The sequence below is a fragment of the Cydia splendana genome, chromosome 5 (genome assembly GCF_910591565.1).
Source record: "Cydia splendana chromosome 5, ilCydSple1.2, whole genome shotgun sequence".
In the NCBI taxonomy this organism is placed as follows: domain Eukaryota; kingdom Metazoa; phylum Arthropoda; class Insecta; order Lepidoptera; family Tortricidae; genus Cydia; species Cydia splendana.
Window position 1 is genome coordinate 10,090,850 of NC_085964.1, and position 18,490 is coordinate 10,109,339.

The 18,490-nt window shown below is 39.2% G+C and overlaps 1 protein-coding gene across 1 annotated transcript in view; it reads right to left on the minus strand.

Annotated features, from left to right (window-relative positions):
• Positions 1-18,490, minus strand: part of LOC134790341 (junctophilin-1-like) — a 97,707-nt gene that overhangs the window by 63,446 nt on the left and 15,771 nt on the right. Inside the window, exon 2 of the mRNA XM_063761108.1 lies at positions 16,598-16,809. Within this exon, the coding sequence (XP_063617178.1) occupies positions 16,598-16,809 (212 nt within the window). The remainder of the gene's footprint in view (positions 1-16,597; positions 16,810-18,490) is intronic.

The window sequence follows — 18,490 nt, forward strand, 5'->3', positions numbered from 1 at the left end:
GGACCCGATTCTGACTATTTTTTTCAGCCGTCGACTTAGGAGCGTAAGTTGAGTTATTCAGATTTTCATGTTTTAATTTTTTCCGGCAAATCTGTTTTGAACGCCCGCAAATGACCTATCTATCTTGAATCAGGTTGGTCTACTGAAGTTGTCCTGCAAGTGGCATCGTAAGGACCCGATTCTGACTATTTTTTTCAGCCGTCGACTTAGGAGCGTAAGTTGAGTTATTCAGATTTTCAAGTTTTAATTTTTTCCAGCAAATCTGTTTCTAACGCCCGCAAATGACCTATCTATCTTGAATCAGTATAGTCTGCTGACGTTGTCCTGCAAGTGGCATCGTAAGGACCCGATTCTGAGTATTTTTTTCAGCCGTCGACTTAGGAGCGTAAGTTGAGTTATTCAGATTTTCAAGTTATAATTTTTTCCAGCAAATCTGTTTCGAACGCCCGCAGATGACCTATCTATCTTGAATCAGTATGGTCTGCTGAGATTGTCCTGCAAGTGGCATCGTAAGGACCCGATTCTGACTATTTTTTTCAGCCGTCGACTTAGGAGCGTAAGTTGAGTTATTCAGATTTTCATGTTTTAATTTTTTCCGGCAAATCTGTTTTGAACGCCCGCAAATGACCTATCTATCTTGAATCAGGTTGGTCTACTGACGTTGTCCTGCAAGTGGCATCGTAAGGACCCGATTCTGAGTATTTTTCAGCCGTCGACTAAGGAGCGTAAGTTGAGTTATTCAGATTTTCATGTTTTAATTTTTTCCGGCAAATCTGTTTTGAACGCCCGCAAATGACCTATCTATCTTGAATCAGGTTGGTCTACTGACGTTGTCCTGCAAGTGGCATCGTAAGGACCCGATTCTGACTATTTTTTTCAGCCGTCGACTTAGGAGCGTAAGTTGAGTTATTCAGATTTTCATGTTTTAATTTTTTCCGGCAAATCTGTTTTGAACGCCCGCAAATGACCTATCTATCTTGAATCAGGTTGGTCTACTGACGTCGTCCTGCAAGTGGCATCGTAAGGACCCGATTCTGACTATTTTTTTCAGCCGTCGACTTAGGAGCGTAAGTTGAGTTATTCAGATTTTCATGTTTTAATTTTTTCCGGCAAATCTGTTTTGAACGCCCGCAAATGACCTATCTATCTTGAATCAGGTTGGTCTACTGACGTTGTCCTGCAAGTGGCATCGTAAGGACCCGATTCTGACTATTTTTTTCAGCCGTCGACTTAGGAGCGTAAGTTGAGTTATTCAGATTTTCAAGTTTTAATTTTTTCCAGCAAATCTGTTTCGAACGCCCGCAAATGACCTATCTATCTTGAATCAGTATGGTCTGCTGAGATTGTCCTGCAAGTGGCATCGTAAGGACCCGATTCTGACTATTTTTTTCAGCCGTCGACTTAGGAGCGTAAGTTGAGTTATTCAGATTTTCATGTTTTAATTTTTTCCGGCAAATCTGTTTTGAACGCCCGCAAATGACCTATCTATCTTGAATCAGGTTGGTCTACTGAAGTTGTCCTGCAAGTGGCATCGTAAGGACCCGATTCTGACTATTTTTTTCAGCCGTCGACTTAGGAGCGTAAGTTGAGTTATTCAGATTTTCAAGTTTTAATTTTTTCCAGCAAATCTGTTTCTAAAGCCCGCAAATGACCTATCTATCTTGAATCAGTATAGTCTGCTGACGTTGTCCTGCAAGTGGCATCGTAAGGACCCGATTCTGAGTATTTTTTTCAGCCGTCGACTTAGGAGCGTAAGTTGAGTTATTCAGATTTTCAAGTTATAATTTTTTCCAGCAAATCTGTTTCGAACGCCCGCAGATGACCTATCTATCTTGAATCAGTATGGTCTGCTGAGATTGTCCTGCAAGTGGCATCGTAAGGACCCGATTCTGACTATTTTTTTCAGCCGTCGACTTAGGAGCGTAAGTTGAGTTATTCAGATTTTCATGTTTTAATTTTTTCCGGCAAATCTGTTTTGAACGCCCGCAAATGACCTATCTATCTTGAATCAGGTTGGTCTACTGACTTTGTCCTGCAAGTGGCATCGTAAGGACCCGATTCTGACTATTTTTTTCAGCCGTCGACTTAGGAGCGTAAGTTGAGTTATTCAGATTTTCATGTTTTAATTTTTTCCGGCAAATCTGTTTTGAACGCCCGCAAATGACCTATCTATCTTGAATCAGGTTGGTCTACTGACGTTGTCCTGCAAGTGGCATCGTAAGGACCCGATTCTGACTATTTTTTTCAGCCGTCGACTTAGGAGCATAAGTTGAGTTATTCAGATTTTCATGTTTTAATTTTTTCCGGCAAATCTGTTTTGAACGCCCGCAAATGACCTATCTATCTTGAATCAGGTTGGTCTACTGAAGTTGTCCTGCAAGTGGCATCGTAAGGACCCGATTCTGACTATTTTTTTCAGCCGTCGACTTAGGAGCGTAAGTTGAGTTATTCAGATTTTCAAGTTTTAATTTTTTCCAGCAAATCTGTTTCTAACGCCCGCAAATGACCTATCTATCTTGAATCAGTATAGTCTGCTGACGTTGTCCTGCAAGTGGCATCGTAAGGACCCGATTCTGAGTATTTTTTTCAGCCGTCGACTTAGGAGCGTAAGTTGAGTTATTCAGATTTTCAAGTTATAATTTTTTCCAGCAAATCTGTTTCGAACGCCCGCAGATGACCTATCTATCTTGAATCAGTATGGTCTGCTGAGATTGTCCTGCAAGTGGCATCGTAAGGACCCGATTCTGACTATTTTTTTCAGCCGTCGACTTAGGAGCGTAAGTTGAGTTATTCAGATTTTCATGTTTTAATTTTTTCCGGCAAATCTGTTTTGAACGCCCGCAAATGACCTATCTATCTTGAATCAGGTTGGTCTACTGACGTTGTCCTGCAAGTGGCATCGTAAGGACCCGATTCTGACTATTTTTTTCAGCCGTCGACTTAGGAGCGTAAGTTGAGTTATTCAGATTTTCATGTTTTAATTTTTTCCGGCAAATCTGTTTTGAACGCCCGCAAATGACCTATCTATCTTGAATCAGGTTGGTCTACTGACGTTGTCCTGCAAGTGGCATCGTAAGGACCCGATTCTGACTATTTTTTTCAGCCGTCGACTTAGGAGCGTAAGTTGAGTTATTCAGATTTTCATGTTTTAATTTTTTCCGGCAAATCTGTTTTGAACGCCCGCAAATGACCTATCTATCTTGAATCAGGTTGGTTTACTGACGTTGTCCTGCAAGTGGCATCGTAAGGACCCGATTCTGACTATTTTTTTCAGCCGTCGACTTAGGAGCGTAAGTTGAGTTATTCAGATTTTCAAGTTTTAATTTTTTCCAGCAAATCTGTTTCTAACGCCCGCAAATGACCTATCTATCTTGAATCAGTATAGTCTGCTGACATTGTCCTGCAAGTGGCATCGTAAGGACCCGATTCTGAGTATTTTTTTCAGCCGTCGACTTAGGAGCGTAAGTTGAGTTATTCAGATTTTCAAGTTTTAATTTTTTCCAGCAAATCTGTTTCGAACGCCCGCAAATGACCTATCTATCTTGAATCAGTATGGTCTGCTGAGATTGTCCTGCAAGTGGCATCGTAAGGACCCGATTCTGACTATTTTTTTCAGCCGTCGACTTAGGAGCGTAAGTTGAGTTATTCAGATTTTCATGTTTTAATTTTTTCCGGCAAATCTGTTTTGAACGCCCGCAAATGACCTATCTATCTTGAATCAGGTTGGTCTACTGACGTTGTCCTGCAAGTGGCATCGTAAGGACCCGATTCTGACTATTTTTTTCAGCCGACGACTTAGGAGCGTAAGTTGAGTTATTCAGATTTTCAAGTTTTAATTTTTTCCAGCAAATCTGTTTCTAACGCCCGCAAATGACCTATCTATCTTGAATCAGTATGGTCTGCTGAGATTGTCCTGCAAGTGGCATCGTAAGGACCCGATTCTGACTATTTTTTTCAGCCGTCGACTTAGGAGCGTAAGTTGAGTTATTCAGATTTTCATGTTTTAATTTTTTCCGGCAAATCTGTTTTGAACGCCCGCAAATGACCTATCGATCTTGAATCAGGTTGGTCTACTGACGTTGTCCTGTAAGTGGCATCGTAAGGACCCGATTCTGACAATTTTTTTCAGCCGACGACTTAGGAGCGTAAGTTGAGTTATTCAGATTTTCAAGTTTTAATTTTTTCCAGCAAATCTGTTTCGAACGCCCGCAAATGACCTATCTATCTTGAATCAGTATGGTCTGCTGAGATTGTCCTGCAAGTGGCATCGTAAGGACCCGATTCTGACTATTTTTTTCAGCCGTCGACTTAGGAGCGTAAGTTGAGTTATTCAGATTTTCAAGTTTTAATTTTTTCCAGCAAATCTGTTTCGAACGCCCGCAAATGACCTATCTATCTTGAATCAGTATGGTCTGCTGAGATTGTCCTGCAAGTGGCATCGTAAGGACCCGATTCTGAGTATTTTTTTCAGCCGTCGACTTAGGAGCGTAAGTTGAGTTATTCAGATTTTCAAGTTTTAATTTTTTCCAGCAAATCTGTTTCGAACGCCCGCAAATAACCTATCTATCTTGAATCAGTATGGTCTGCTGAGATTGTCCTGCAAGTGGCATCGTAAGGACCCGATTCTGACTATTTTTTTCAGCCGTCGACTTAGGAGCGTAAGTTGAGTTATTCAGATTTTCATGTTTTATTTTTTTCCGGCAAATCTGTTTTGAACGCCCGCAAATGACCTATCTATCTTGAATCAGGTTGGTCTACTGACGTTGTCCTGCAAGTGGCATCGTAAGGACCCGATTCTGACTATTTTTTTCAGCCGTCGACTTAGGAGCGTAAGTTGAGTTATTCAGATTTTCAAGTTTTAATTTTTTCCAGCAAATCTGTTTCGAACGCCCGCAAATGACCTATCTATCTTGAATCAGTATGGTCTGCTGAGATTGTCCTGCACGTGGCATCGTAAGGACCCGATTCTGACTATTTTTTTCAGCCGTCGACTTAGGAGCGTAAGTTGAGTTATTCAGATTTTCAAGTTTTTATTTTTTCCAGCAAATCTGTTTCGAACGCCCGCAAATGACTTATCTATCTTGAATCAGTATGGTCTGCTGAGATTGTCCTGCAAGTGGCATCGTAAGGACCCGATTCTGACTATTTTTTTCAGCCGTCGACTTAGGAGCGTAAGTTGAGTAATCCAGATTTTCAAGTTTTATTTTTTTCCGTTAAATCTGTTTTGATCGCCCGCAAATGACCTATCTATCTTGAATCAGTATAGACTGCTGACGTTGTCCTGCAAGTGGCATCGTAAGGACCCGATTCTGAGTATTTTTTTCAGCGTTCGACTTAGGAGCGTCAGTTGAGTAATCCAGATTTACAAGTTTTATTTTTTTTCCGCTAAATCTGTTTTGATCGCCCGCAAATGACCTATCTGTCTTGAATCAGTATGGTCTGCTGACATTGTCCTGCAAGTGGCAACGTAAGGACCCGATTATAAGTATTTTTTTCAGCCGTCGACCTAGGAGCATAATTTGAGTAATTCAGAATTTCAAGTTTTATTTTTTCCGGTAAATCTGTTTTGATCGCCCGCAAATGACCTATCTATCTTGAATCAGGTTGGTCTACTGACGTTGTCCTGCAAGTGGCATCGTAAGGACCCGATTCTGACTATTTTTTTCAGCCGTCGACTTAGGAGCGTAAGTTGAGTTATTCAGATTTTCAAGTTTTAATTTTTTCCAGCAAATCTGTTTCGAACGCCCGCAAATGACCTATCTATCTTGAATCAGTATGGTCTGCTGAGATTGTCCTGCACGTGGCATCGTAAGGACCCGATTCTGACTATTTTTTTCAGCCGTCGACTTAGGAGCGTAAGTTGAGTTATTCAGATTTTCAAGTTTTAATTTTTTCCAGCAAATCTGTTTCGAACGCCCGCAAATGACTTATCTATCTTGAATCAGTATGGTCTGCTGAGATTGTCCTGCAAGTGGCATCGTAAGGACCCGATTCTGACTATTTTTTTCAGCCGTCGACTTAGGAGCGTAAGTTGAGTAATCCAGATTTTCAAGTTTTATTTTTTTCCGTTAAATCTGTTTTGATCGCCCGCAAATGACCTATCTATCTTGAATCAGTATAGTCTGCTGACGTTGTCCTGCAAGTGGCATCGTAAGGACCCGATTCTGAGTATTTTTTTCAGCGTTCGACTTAGGAGCGTCAGTTGAGTAATCCAGATTTACAAGTTTTATTTTTTTTCCGTTAAATCTGTTTTGATCGCCCGCAAATGACCTATCTGTCTTGAATCAGTATGGTCTGCTGACATTGTCCTGCAAGTGGCAACGTAAGGACCCGATTATAAGTATTTTTTTCAGCCGTCGACCTAGGAGCATAATTTGAGTAATTCAGAATTTCAAGTTTTATTTTTTCCGGTAAATCTGTTTTGATCGCCCGCAAATGACCTATCTATCTTGAATCAGGTTGGTCTACTGACGTTGTCCTGCAAGTGGCATCGTAAGGACCCGATTCTGACTATTTTTTTCAGCCGTCGACTTAGGAGCGTAAGTTGAGTTATTCAGATTTTCATGTTTTAATTTTTTCCGGCAAATCTGTTCTGAACGCCCGCAAATGACCTATCTATCTTGAATCAGTATGGTCTGTTGAGATTGTCCTGCAAGTGGCATCGTATGGACCCGATTCTGAGTATTTTTTTCAGCCGTCGACTTAGGAGCGTAAGTTGAGTTATTCAGATTTTCAAGTTTTAATTTTTTCCAGCAAATCTGTTTCGAACGCCCGCAAATGACCTATCTATCTTGAATCAGTATGGTCTGCTGAGATTGTCCTGCAAGTGGCATCGTAAGGACCCGATTCTGTCTATTTTTTTCAGCCGTCGACTTAGGAGCGTAAGTTGAGTTATTCAGATTTTCATGTTTTAATTTTTTCCGGCAAATCTGTTCTGAACGCCCGCAAATGACCTATCTATCTTGAATCAGGTTGGTCTACTGACGTTGTCCTGCAAGTGGCATCGTAAGGACCCGATTCTGACTATTTTTTTCAGCCGTCGACTTAGGAGCGTAAGTTGAGTTATTCAGATTTTCAAATTTTACTTTTTTCCGGCCAATCTGTTTCGAACGCCCGAAAATGACCTATCTGTCTGGAATCAGTATGGTCTTCTGACATTGTTCTGCAAGTGGCATCGTAAGGACCCGATTCTAAGTATTTTTTTCAGCCGTCGTCCTAGGAGCATAATTTGAGTAATTCAGAATTTCAAGTTTTATTTTTTTCCGGTAAATCTGTTTTGATTGCCCACAAATGACCTATCTATCTTGAATCAGGTTGGCTTACTGACGTTTTCCTGCAAGTGGCATCGTAAGGACCCGATTCTGAGTATTTTTTTCAGCCGTCGACTTAGGAGCGTAAGTTGAGTTATTCAGATTTTCAAGTTTTAATTTTTTACAGCAAATCTGTTTCGAACGCCCGCAAATGACCTATCTATCTTGAATCAGTATGGTCTGCTGAGATTGTCCTGCAAGTGGCATCGTAAGGACCCGATTCTGAGTATTTTTTTCAGCCGTCGACTTAGGAGCGTAAGTTGAGTTATTCATATTTTCATGTTTTAATTTTTTCCGGCAAATCTGTTTTGAACGCCCGCAAATGACCTATCTATCTTGAATCAGGTTGGTCTACTGACGTTGTCCTGCAAGTGGCATCGTAAGGACCCGATTCTGACTATTTTTTTCAGCCGTCGACTTAGGAGCGTAAGTTGAGTTATTCAGATTTTCAAGTTTTAATTTTTTCCAGCAAATCTGTTTCTAACGCCCGCAAATGACCTATCTATCTTGAATCAGTATAGTCTGCTGACGTTGTCCTGCAAGTGGGATCGTAAGGACCCGATTCTGAGTATTTTTTTCAGCCGTCGACTTAGGCACATTACTTGCCTCGGCTGGCCCATATATATGATTTTTTCGATTTTATTTTTTTATGGCAAATCTAATGAGATCCTAACGATTTTAATGCCTGAACAAACGTGAACTAACGTCGCTCGATGACTTCACATGGTTAGTTTGGCTGATTTCGGGGTGGGGTGGCTAGCGTGAAGACAGCCACCCCACTTTGAAAAAATTAAAAAAAATGAAGGAATCGGGTCCTAACGATTTAAATGCCTGAACAAACGTGAACTAACGAATGTCTTGCTATCTAGACCAAAAAAAATTACAAAAAGTGATTTGGGGTGGCTAGCGTGAAGACAGCCACCCCCATAGTATAAAAAAATATAAAACGACGGATATCTCTTATTATGTTTTGAACGCCCGCAAGGCACTATAATTTATCGCTTAAATATCGTCCATATAAGTTTATTCAAGCTAAAGAATCGTTAGTATCCGCGTCGATTGCTTGCTAGACCACATTACTTGGCTCCGCTGTCCCATATATATGAATTTTTCGATTTTATTTTTTTATGGCAAATCTAATGAGATCCTAACGATTTTAATGCCTGAACAAACGTGAACTAACGTCGCTCGATGACTTCACATGGTTAGTTTGGCTGATTTCGGGGTGGGGTGGCTAGCGTGAAGACAGCCACCCCACTTTGAAAAAATAAAAAAAAATGAAGGAATCGGGTCCTAACGATTTTAATGCCTGAACAAACGTGAACTAACGAATATCTTGCTATCTAGACCAAAAAAAATTACAAAAAGTGGTTTGGGGTGGCTAGCGTGAAGACAGCCACCCCCTTTTGTTTTTTAAAAAAAATGATGTTAGAATCGGGTCCTTACGATTTTACCTACTGAACAAACGTGAACTAACGATGAACAAACGATATAGCTATGCCATTTGCGGGCAAACGATATGGGGTGGTCAACTTCACGAGCATGCGCATGCGTACGATATTCTGAGTTTGAGAGAGTAACCGTCGTTGTCCTTTGTATGAACTGCCCCTGGACCATCACATATTCATAAGGTCTCATTTTCATGGAAGCGTTTAGCAGAAACGTTAGGTAGGTAAACGTAAGGGTCGTAAGGTATAACATAGGTATATATGTTATCTTACCTGTGAACGTTTACGTTACTGTTTAGGTATATGTTGCCAATTCATAAATAAAATAACTAACTATTTGAAGAATATGATTGCACTGTAATAACTATTATACTACACACTATTATATCTATTTAGTTTCTAAGAATAACTTTAATGTTAAATTTAGGGTAAGCTTTAGAATGATAGCAACTTAAGTAGGTGCATAAAATTGTATAAAATGAGCGCTGTCTCGCCAACAAACTGCATTCTAAGTAGTTTGGCGAGTAACTTTAAAATTGATTATGTATATGTGCCTTTGATAACTAATTAAAAAAAAAAGACATCCACGCAGAAGAATACGCTATAAGAAAACTAAAACCCAATTACCTATACCACACAGAAAAGACCGTACACGTGTACGTATGCGTATAGAACAGAAACCGTTTAATTCCGTTAACTTTGGTTTTCATATAAAATAATTAAATTCCATCGGGCGGTATAGTAACACGAATTATAATAAAGTAGGTGCCTACATTCAGAGGGGTGAGCAGTCAATGTGACGTACGTGGAGTTCTTGTTTGAATAAAAAACTTATCGGGTTTGACTGCTCACCCCTCGATTGGATAACAACTATTAAATTTAAAAAAAAAACCGGCCTAGTGCGAGTCAGACTCGCGTTCCAAGGGTTCCGTACATTAAGTCCGACTCGCGTTTGACTGCACATTTCTAATAGGTTTTCCTGTCATCTATAGGTAAAGAACTATTTTATGTATTTTTTTCAAAATTTTAAACCCCGTAGTTTCGGAAATAAAGGGGGGGGGGGGGATTAGTCATTTTTTGGCTATTTTTGAAATGAATTTAAAATTATAAAAATAATATATTTGAAATTCTCAAAATGAGCTCTTTCATTTGATATTACACGATATAGTTTAAAAACTTTATTTTTTAACTTTCTCAGTTACCCCCCAATAGCTAATAAGAACCACCGCAAGGAAACTCGCTTAGGGTGGTATTCCACCTATCCAATTTCTTTGTCCAATGTGTATTGCGTAAAAAAACTGCATCGAAATCGGTGCATCCGTTGGAGAGCAAACATTTACGTCAAACATATAACACAACACCCCTCTTCTTTTGCATCGGGGGTTAAAATACATCCGCGGCAATTCAGACATACTTAGAACCTTTTTCACATTATTCGATCCGATATCGGATGTAGGATCCTACATCCGCGTAGTCAGTCAGGCCGCGGGGGCGCCGTCTTTAGTGGTCACGCCCTCTACAACAAACATTATGCCTTCACATACGCATACAAACAAATATTATCGGTCCGACACCTGACGGGGGGCTCCGACATGGCTGACATTATCGGAAGCGCCTTTCCGATATCGGATGTCAGAAGGCGCCTATAAGAAAAACAGCTGCAGGAGAGTGCTATATGGCATCAAGTCCACCTTTTTTGCGTTATCTATTTTTCAGTAATATTGTATAAGTAAATACAGAAAAACACATGTCTTACATTCTACTTCCATCTGACATCCGATATCGGATCGGGTAATGTGAAAATGCTAGTAGACATCTTAGAGGAATCATTGATTGCGTAAGAATAATGATAACATCGATATATATATATATATATATATATATATATATATATATACAGTCACATATATATATATATATGTGACGTTTTCAATTTAACCAAAAGGTACCACATTGTTGGTTGTCAATTGGCATCCCAACGTTTTGCTTGTTACTTATCTTTTGGTTTTTTCCCGTGGCGTTAGAAGCGCGGTGTTTCGAGTCTTAGTCTGGCAGCCAAAAGATTAATTACTGCTCGGAAAAGTCGTGCGTGCCGATCACGTCCGAACACAGAAAACCGCCTAGGGGTTGGTCTGTGCGTCCGAATAATTCAGTCGAATATCAAAACCACTCACTGTCTATAGTGTTTGGTCTTTATTATTGTCCATTTCACTTAACATCGTTCTTTAGAAAACAAAGCAATTCTTAGGGTTACCGCAAAACACGGTAGTAAAAAGTCGTTAGAACTACCTTGTAGGTCCAACGGATTATGAACAATAGATTACAAATCAAATAATAGATAAAGGGCCACATTGTCCATCGACCGCTATTTGACAGGGGGTAAACAATTGAAAAGTATAAGTGGGTGTCCAGACGGGACCATTTTACGCACAATCTGATAAAATTGGCAATTCAATTGTGTGGTGTAGACGCAAAAATGAAATGTGAGTAGAGGACATTGTTCGCCGATTCCACTATGAACTTGTGTATGCGTGGACGCTAGATGAGATTGATAATCATCAATCAACCCATTAGTGGATAAGTTCACTATTTTGGAACACCTCATTTTTCTGATTCCGTTAAGTAGAGTTGCAACAGCATAGCATATCGATTTGAGCTCAGTAACAGTTGTGTTCAAGCCAGTAGGTAGGTATACAACCGTTAATGGGTTATTTACGTAATTATTAAGAAAGCTCTTACTTGAAAGCACTCAGCCTACATTAGAGAATGAAATTATTTACATTTGGCAGGTATAATATTATCATTTATCAATTAGCTTTTAATTTATCAGACGTAGATAACGTCGCCTGTTAACAAGCCCCTAGCCTCGCGGGACAGGCTCGTCGAGGATATTACTGATAATAGCTTTTAGTGATAATAGCTGTCCTTGACCACTAGCAAACAACTTCAGATTGAACATAATTTGGCTTGTTAATTAATTTGATTTAGCACAAATCCACTAATTTTAATCGCACTTCATGTAATGGAGAGTATTGAGCACACTGGCTGTCAATGCTACCAATGTACTGAACAGTGTTTTTTATGGAAGTCTATATTTAAATTAAAAGTAAATATGTACAATTGACTTTTGATGTAATGGACTGCGGAATGCAACATTGTGCTTCTGTATTTATTTAGTTACATTATGTTTGCGTGCTCTATATCCTGTCATTCGGCTTGTTTTGTGATTAGGTAATACCAATTATGATTGTGATTTATGAAGGTCTTTATCGTAATTTTTATTGTACGCGCTGGTCTAAACGAGTGGTCGACATTGTAAGGCGCAGGCGGCGTCAAGCGTGGCTGGCTATATATAACACGAGGGCCGCGAACCGGGGCGGCGGCGGCTGCAGCGGCGCGGCCGGCCGACGCCGCACCGACTTCTCTCCTACCTACCACTTATTAAACCAAAAAGCTTTTTAGCTGTTATAGTCATGCTCTATTTTACTATCGCCGGGTTAGTTCGCCTACGCGGGCGTTCCCGTTGTTACGGTTAGTTTTAACTCGCCTGTCGTCACAAGAGGATATACATATCTACATTTACATGATGAATATGCACTACTTAAGTACATAATATGTATATTAAAGTTTATATTTGTCATACTAGTATGGCTCTACAGTTGCCAACTAGCCATTTCACCATTTGGGTTGAATTATTACGCCGAAAGGGCACTGTAACAGACCTAAATATAGATACTGACGATTGATAAACATTAGAGTGGACACCGCCACTTTTGTAGACATAGGTCGCAAACATGTACCTAATTACTTATTTACATGAACCGATTGCACATAATTTGGCACAAAATAGGCAAGAAAAGTGATGAAAAACTCGCACATCTGTTAGGGTAAGTATTCTATAATGGGGACTAAGGAGATGACGTCGGCTCGGCAGCCGCGGTCATCGTCTAATTTTCGATTGCCAAAAACCGCAAAACCATAACAACGATGCAGTAGAGTTAAATTATTTCTGGGTATTTTATTATTTTACAACTAGCGTGTTCATTGCTTTTTGGGGAATCGTTGACCATGAGATACGAAATAGGTACATGTTTATTATTTCCATCGTTTAACAACCTTTTCATAGAGCTTTCATTTCACAATTAAATTGATCACGATTATCATGAGATTCATGAGGGTGTAACTCACAACTTTTAAATATATAGACTTGCATTATCGCTTTGAAAGCTTGCTCACATCTGCGCACTTTTATAGAGGTTATTGGCATAATGGAGGATGGAGGAGAGTAGGTATATACGAGTACGTAACAGTAACCTCGTGAATGGCCCCTCTTTTACGTGCGGCGGGATATGAATGGACCATTTCGTGCTAGGGCAACATTCTGGCCGGATGAGCTACGTATGAAGCATTATGGTGACTAATGTGCGAGAAAGATGTCATAAATACGTAGGTTGTTTGTGAATTTATGAATGACTTTCCTATACCTTAACCTAATTATGAGTCACTTTGTAAAAATTGCGTGACGTCTGATGGTGTAGGAGCTCTCATGAAATATCTTTTAGTTATTTCAAGGATGAATTAATCCTAATTAGTTTCCAGACACATTGAGTTGGCACGAATGGCACGATATGCCAAGAAAATAATAGAATGGCGATATTTCTCAATACGAGGATTCCGCGGCAAGAGTCGGCCGAGCCGGAGTGTCGCGAGCGCACATGTCGGCGGATGAGATGCTGAGATCTGACAAAATTAGTTCATCGATACATGCAGCAACAGCATGTTAGCTTTACTGCTGGAATGAACTAGGACGATTCTATTTTATTTTGTCTGTCTGAGCAGAGATCTGCCGTTAACCGAATAAAATGAAATAGACGACCTATATTTGTATCTATAGGTAGGTAGTTAGTTTAATAAATGTTAACAATGTGTTTTTACATTTTCGGGTACTTGAAACATTTATCAGTCAACCATCAGCCAAATAGAACACTGCCTGGATCTGTTCCTCAACGTTCTGGATTTAACCTATTTCATTTAATCGTATAATGTTTTCATCTACCCTCAAATGGCTAAATATTCGATCTCGTTTAAGGTTCTTTACTAGGGCGAAGTAATAACTAAAAAATACTATTGATTTTTAAGCAAATCATCCCATTATATTCCTATTAAATAACATGTTTGAAGCAGCTTTTCGTTGTTACGTTGAGTTAGTAATATAGGTAAGTATTGTAATAAAACTTTTGCATATTTTGTAGAATTTTCTTGCCCAATAAAATACCTAATTGTGGTTTATTTACATTCTATTAAATACCTAAAGATACAGACTCTATGTATCATAATATGACTATATTAACCAACATGATCTGTACTTATATAAGTTTTTGGCAAAAATTTCATTTTTGGTACAAGCTTTTGTCGCTGACTGTACTTTTCTTACGACAGACAACTAATACTCATCGAGACAATTCTAAAAACCCCTAACACAATTAGGTTGCGTTGTTTCATCACAGAGTTCCTATGGCCACCTCCTGTCTCCATCATCAGATCAGTTCGACAGTACCATATTATTGTATTGTGATCAGAACTACATACAGCTGCCAATTTTCATGACGCTACGATCCTTGGAACATGGTTAAATTAGTTACCTTAGATTCCATTACAGTTAGTTACATACAGGTCGAGAGTTCCTATGGCCACCTCCTGTCCCCATCATCAGATCAGTTCGACAGTACCATATTATTGTATTGTCATCAGAACTACATACAGCTGCCAACTTTCAAGACGCTATGATCCTTGGAAGATGGTTAAATTAGTTACCTTAGATTCCATTACATAGTTAGTTACATACAGGTCGACCTAATAAAAGCTTGTTAATACAATAAGTTTTTGGCAAAAATTTCATTTTTGGTACTAGCTTTTATCGCTGACTGTACTTTTCTTACGACAGACAACTAATACTCATCGAGACAATTCTAAAAACCCCTAACACAATTAGGTTGCGCTGTTTCATCACAGAGTTCTTATGGCCACCTCCTGTCTCCATCATCAGATCAGCTCGATGGTACCATAATATTGCATTGTTATCCGATTCATACATGCATGCAAAATTTCAGCTCAATCGGAAACCGGGAAGTGGATCAAATTTAACTTGCAAGATTTGATTACAGACAGACAACGGTCAGGTGAAACTAAATAAAAGCTTGTAAAAAGTCAGATTCTGATAGCAACTGGACCGGCATTACTGTTGCAACGTTACTGTTACAGCGTCGGCAAGGGCAATGTCAGTGATAATTTACTTAAAAAAACAACGAGTTGACTCCGGGAGTGCCGGCAGAAGTGAAAACTCAATGACATTGTAACAGTTTTTCGATCAGGTCACGTGTCCGTCTTACGTCTTACGCTGTCGCGAGTTTAACATTTTTTCCCCATCACAAAAAGTGCACAGCGCCGCTAAAGAAGTTTTCACTTCAAAAAATGCATTGGTGACGACGTTGCCGCATTACTGCCGCAATTAGAAAATTCATATGTTGCATCACTAATACTGTTGCAGTCGTCAACCGAATTCCACTTAAATTACAGTGGTTTCAGTGAGTTAGATTTTCACTTTCGTATTAGGTATACAGTGGCTGCAGTTATAGGTATGTACAGATATTTCAACTTTCAACTGACTCTGTATTTGTATGCGATTTTAGCTACATTCTGTGGGTGGGGTGGATGGATAGCTTACGATATGACACTTATTAAATAGGTGACAAACATATTGTATCGATATGTCACATTTTTTTTCTTCTCTGAGGGTTATGTATCTTTGGTTGACGACTAGTTGACGACGAGCAGATGAGTTGCTGCAGCTATATGGTGTGCTCCAACCTTTAGTCTTTGTCTGTTTTTCAGGTAGGTACATTACGTTAGGTAAATTCCATTCGACAGCCGAATTTGTTTTCTTAGTCGCTGGAAATGTCCGGCGTTACGATATTAAACCGTAAAAAGTTTCCAGTTAGGAATTTATAAGAATTTCACATGACCTCAGTCTACAACAAAGTTAGTAAAGTTAAAAACTTGGCTTCAGCCAATTTTTTTATAATGAAGCTAACTTTTCAGACCGCCGTTTGTTTGTTAAATAAAAAATAATAGAAATCACGTTCCTACAGCATTCCCATAGTACAAAATGCAGTATTTGCAACAAGGCGGGGAACCATTTTGATGGCGTCATTACGCTGGCGTAGATGGCCTGCGCCCCTGTCTTCCGGCAGTTTTGGAGTCCCAATACTATGCCCAACAACATATTAAAAGTTATAAGGTAATCTTTCGAAATAAGTACTTAGATAATGTTTTTAGGAAAGCTGAAATTGCCCTGCTATTGCTAAGAAAGATTGACGTTATACCGTTTAAAGTAAGGTTGATCATCGGTAATGCTTGCGTGCCTATACGGTCTCAGAAAATGTAAGCCACCCAGAGAAGAAAATTCAGTTTGTAAGTGCAGAACGTCATTACATTTTTGCGTCATGCATGCATGATTTGTATACATCATGCTCAGTTTATCGTACGATTTTTAGGGTTGCGTACCCAAAGGGTAAAAACGGGACCCTATTACTAAGTCTCCGGTGTCCGTCCGTCTGTCACCAGCTTGTAACTCATGAACCGTGATAGCGAGACAGTTGAAATTTTCACAGATGATGTATTTTTGTTGCCGCTATAACAACAAATACTAAAATCAAAATAAAATAAATATGTAAGTGGGGCTCTCATACAACAAACGTGATTTTTTTGCCGTTTTTTGCGTAATGTCACTTGTTATCAGATTTTTTGCATGTAAGTAATATCTATTGTAATAATACTAACCGCCGTCAGCGTAAGTCTCTGAGCCGTAGCCGTCCTGCAGCCCATTGGCCCACGTGCCCTCGTACTTGGCGTTGCTGGTGGTGCTCTGTCGCACGCCGTAGCGGCCCTTGTAGCCCTGCGTCCACTCGCCGCGGTACAGCCACCGGCCGCGCGTCTCCACGCCCAGCCCGTGGCGTTTGCCGTTCTGCCATTGCCCCTCGAACGAACTTCCACTGCAAAAGAAAAAAAGTCAATAAGGTCATGTGGGGTAAGAGTAACGATGGGAGAAGGTGGACACTTGTAGGGAAAATAAACAGTTAGAGATACTTAAAGATATTAAAAACTAAATTAAATAATAATAAAGTGAAACTTGGTTAAGTGGGACCTGGATAAGTGGGAAACCTCTATAGCTGGGACTCGTGGTGCGGTCCCGACACTTTAGCACTGAATTACCTCTGTTAGTGAGATAAAACAGACCTCTATAACTGGGATTAGTTGTTTCGATTTTATAGTCAAATTTACCTCTATTATTGAGACAGAGAGTGTATTTTACCTCTTTTACTGAGACTATGTTTGAAAGATTACATTTACTTCGTTGTTTTTTTAGAATGTTATAGGAATTGACCTCTGTATCTGAGATAACGTCAATCTATGACCTCTCTAATTTGGACTTTATTGCAGATCAATTTTTCTATTTTTACTAACTCTTTAGTCTATCCAAAAATTCCGCATTTGGTTAATTGTGTCTAAACGACTTCAAGTTTTATTTAGTTAGTTTAAGTAGGTAGTTAATACTATCAAAACGAAAAACAAAAAAAAAATATTTTCAATTATTAAAGTTCTAAGACTCAATGAAGTCCATTTTAAATTTAATTTAACAAAATCTATCCTTTGTAGAAGTATAATCATTCAAAATAAATTCAACTGACTTACAAACTGACTTATTTTACCTTTATTTATTGTTAAAGATTACAACTCATACATAATGTTTATAAAATACCTTATTTACCACCTCTATAACTGAAATAACCTCTGGAATACCTCTTTAAGTGAGACAAATTTGCTCGTCCCTTGAGATCCCACTTATCCAGGTTTCACTGTACTAAAAATAAAGCTAATTCCATTGACATAGATATCTATAGGGACTGGCTTTACGGGCAATAATAATGAGGCATGACAGGGGCCAGTACAGCGGTGTGACACCGCTACAACGCGATTGGTTGATGAGTTCGCATCACGCGCGCAATTGGTTGATGAGTTCGCATTACGTGCGCTATTGGTCGCAACTAGTTGCGTTAGACTACACGATTGGCTGGAATTCGTGAGTAACACCGCTGAACTAGTACCATTTTTAGTGCCCGTAGTGCCCGTCCTTAGATATTATACGTCAATGGCTAATTCATAAATAAAATTAACTTAAAAATATTTACGTAGATCCTCTACGTAAATATTTTTATACGATTTTTCTCATACGGTTTCTCTTACCCCAAGAAAAATAAAGTATGTTTCCCTTATCCCACCTGACCTTAAAGGATTTAAGTAGGTGTAAGATTGGCAAATACCGATTCACAATTAACAAAGGGATTAAGCCAGCTGAAATCTGCACCTACTTATTCGGTAAAATGAGGTGGATGTTTGACATGAATGTATAATGCCTAATACACGACGTGCATGGCGAAATGAAGTGTACTTTAAAAAAAACTTATAACGTAACGTTTTAACAAATCACGAAATTCAGGATGAAGTACTATAATAATGAACACTTAGGAACCGACAGATTGGCCAATAGGGAATGTATTTCCAGACATTATTTACGACTGAAGATAGCGCACGTACCTACACTCATAGGAATGTTTCTATTACGTATCAAATTCAATTTGTTTAAATTAAATACGAAAATGAGGGTATACTGAA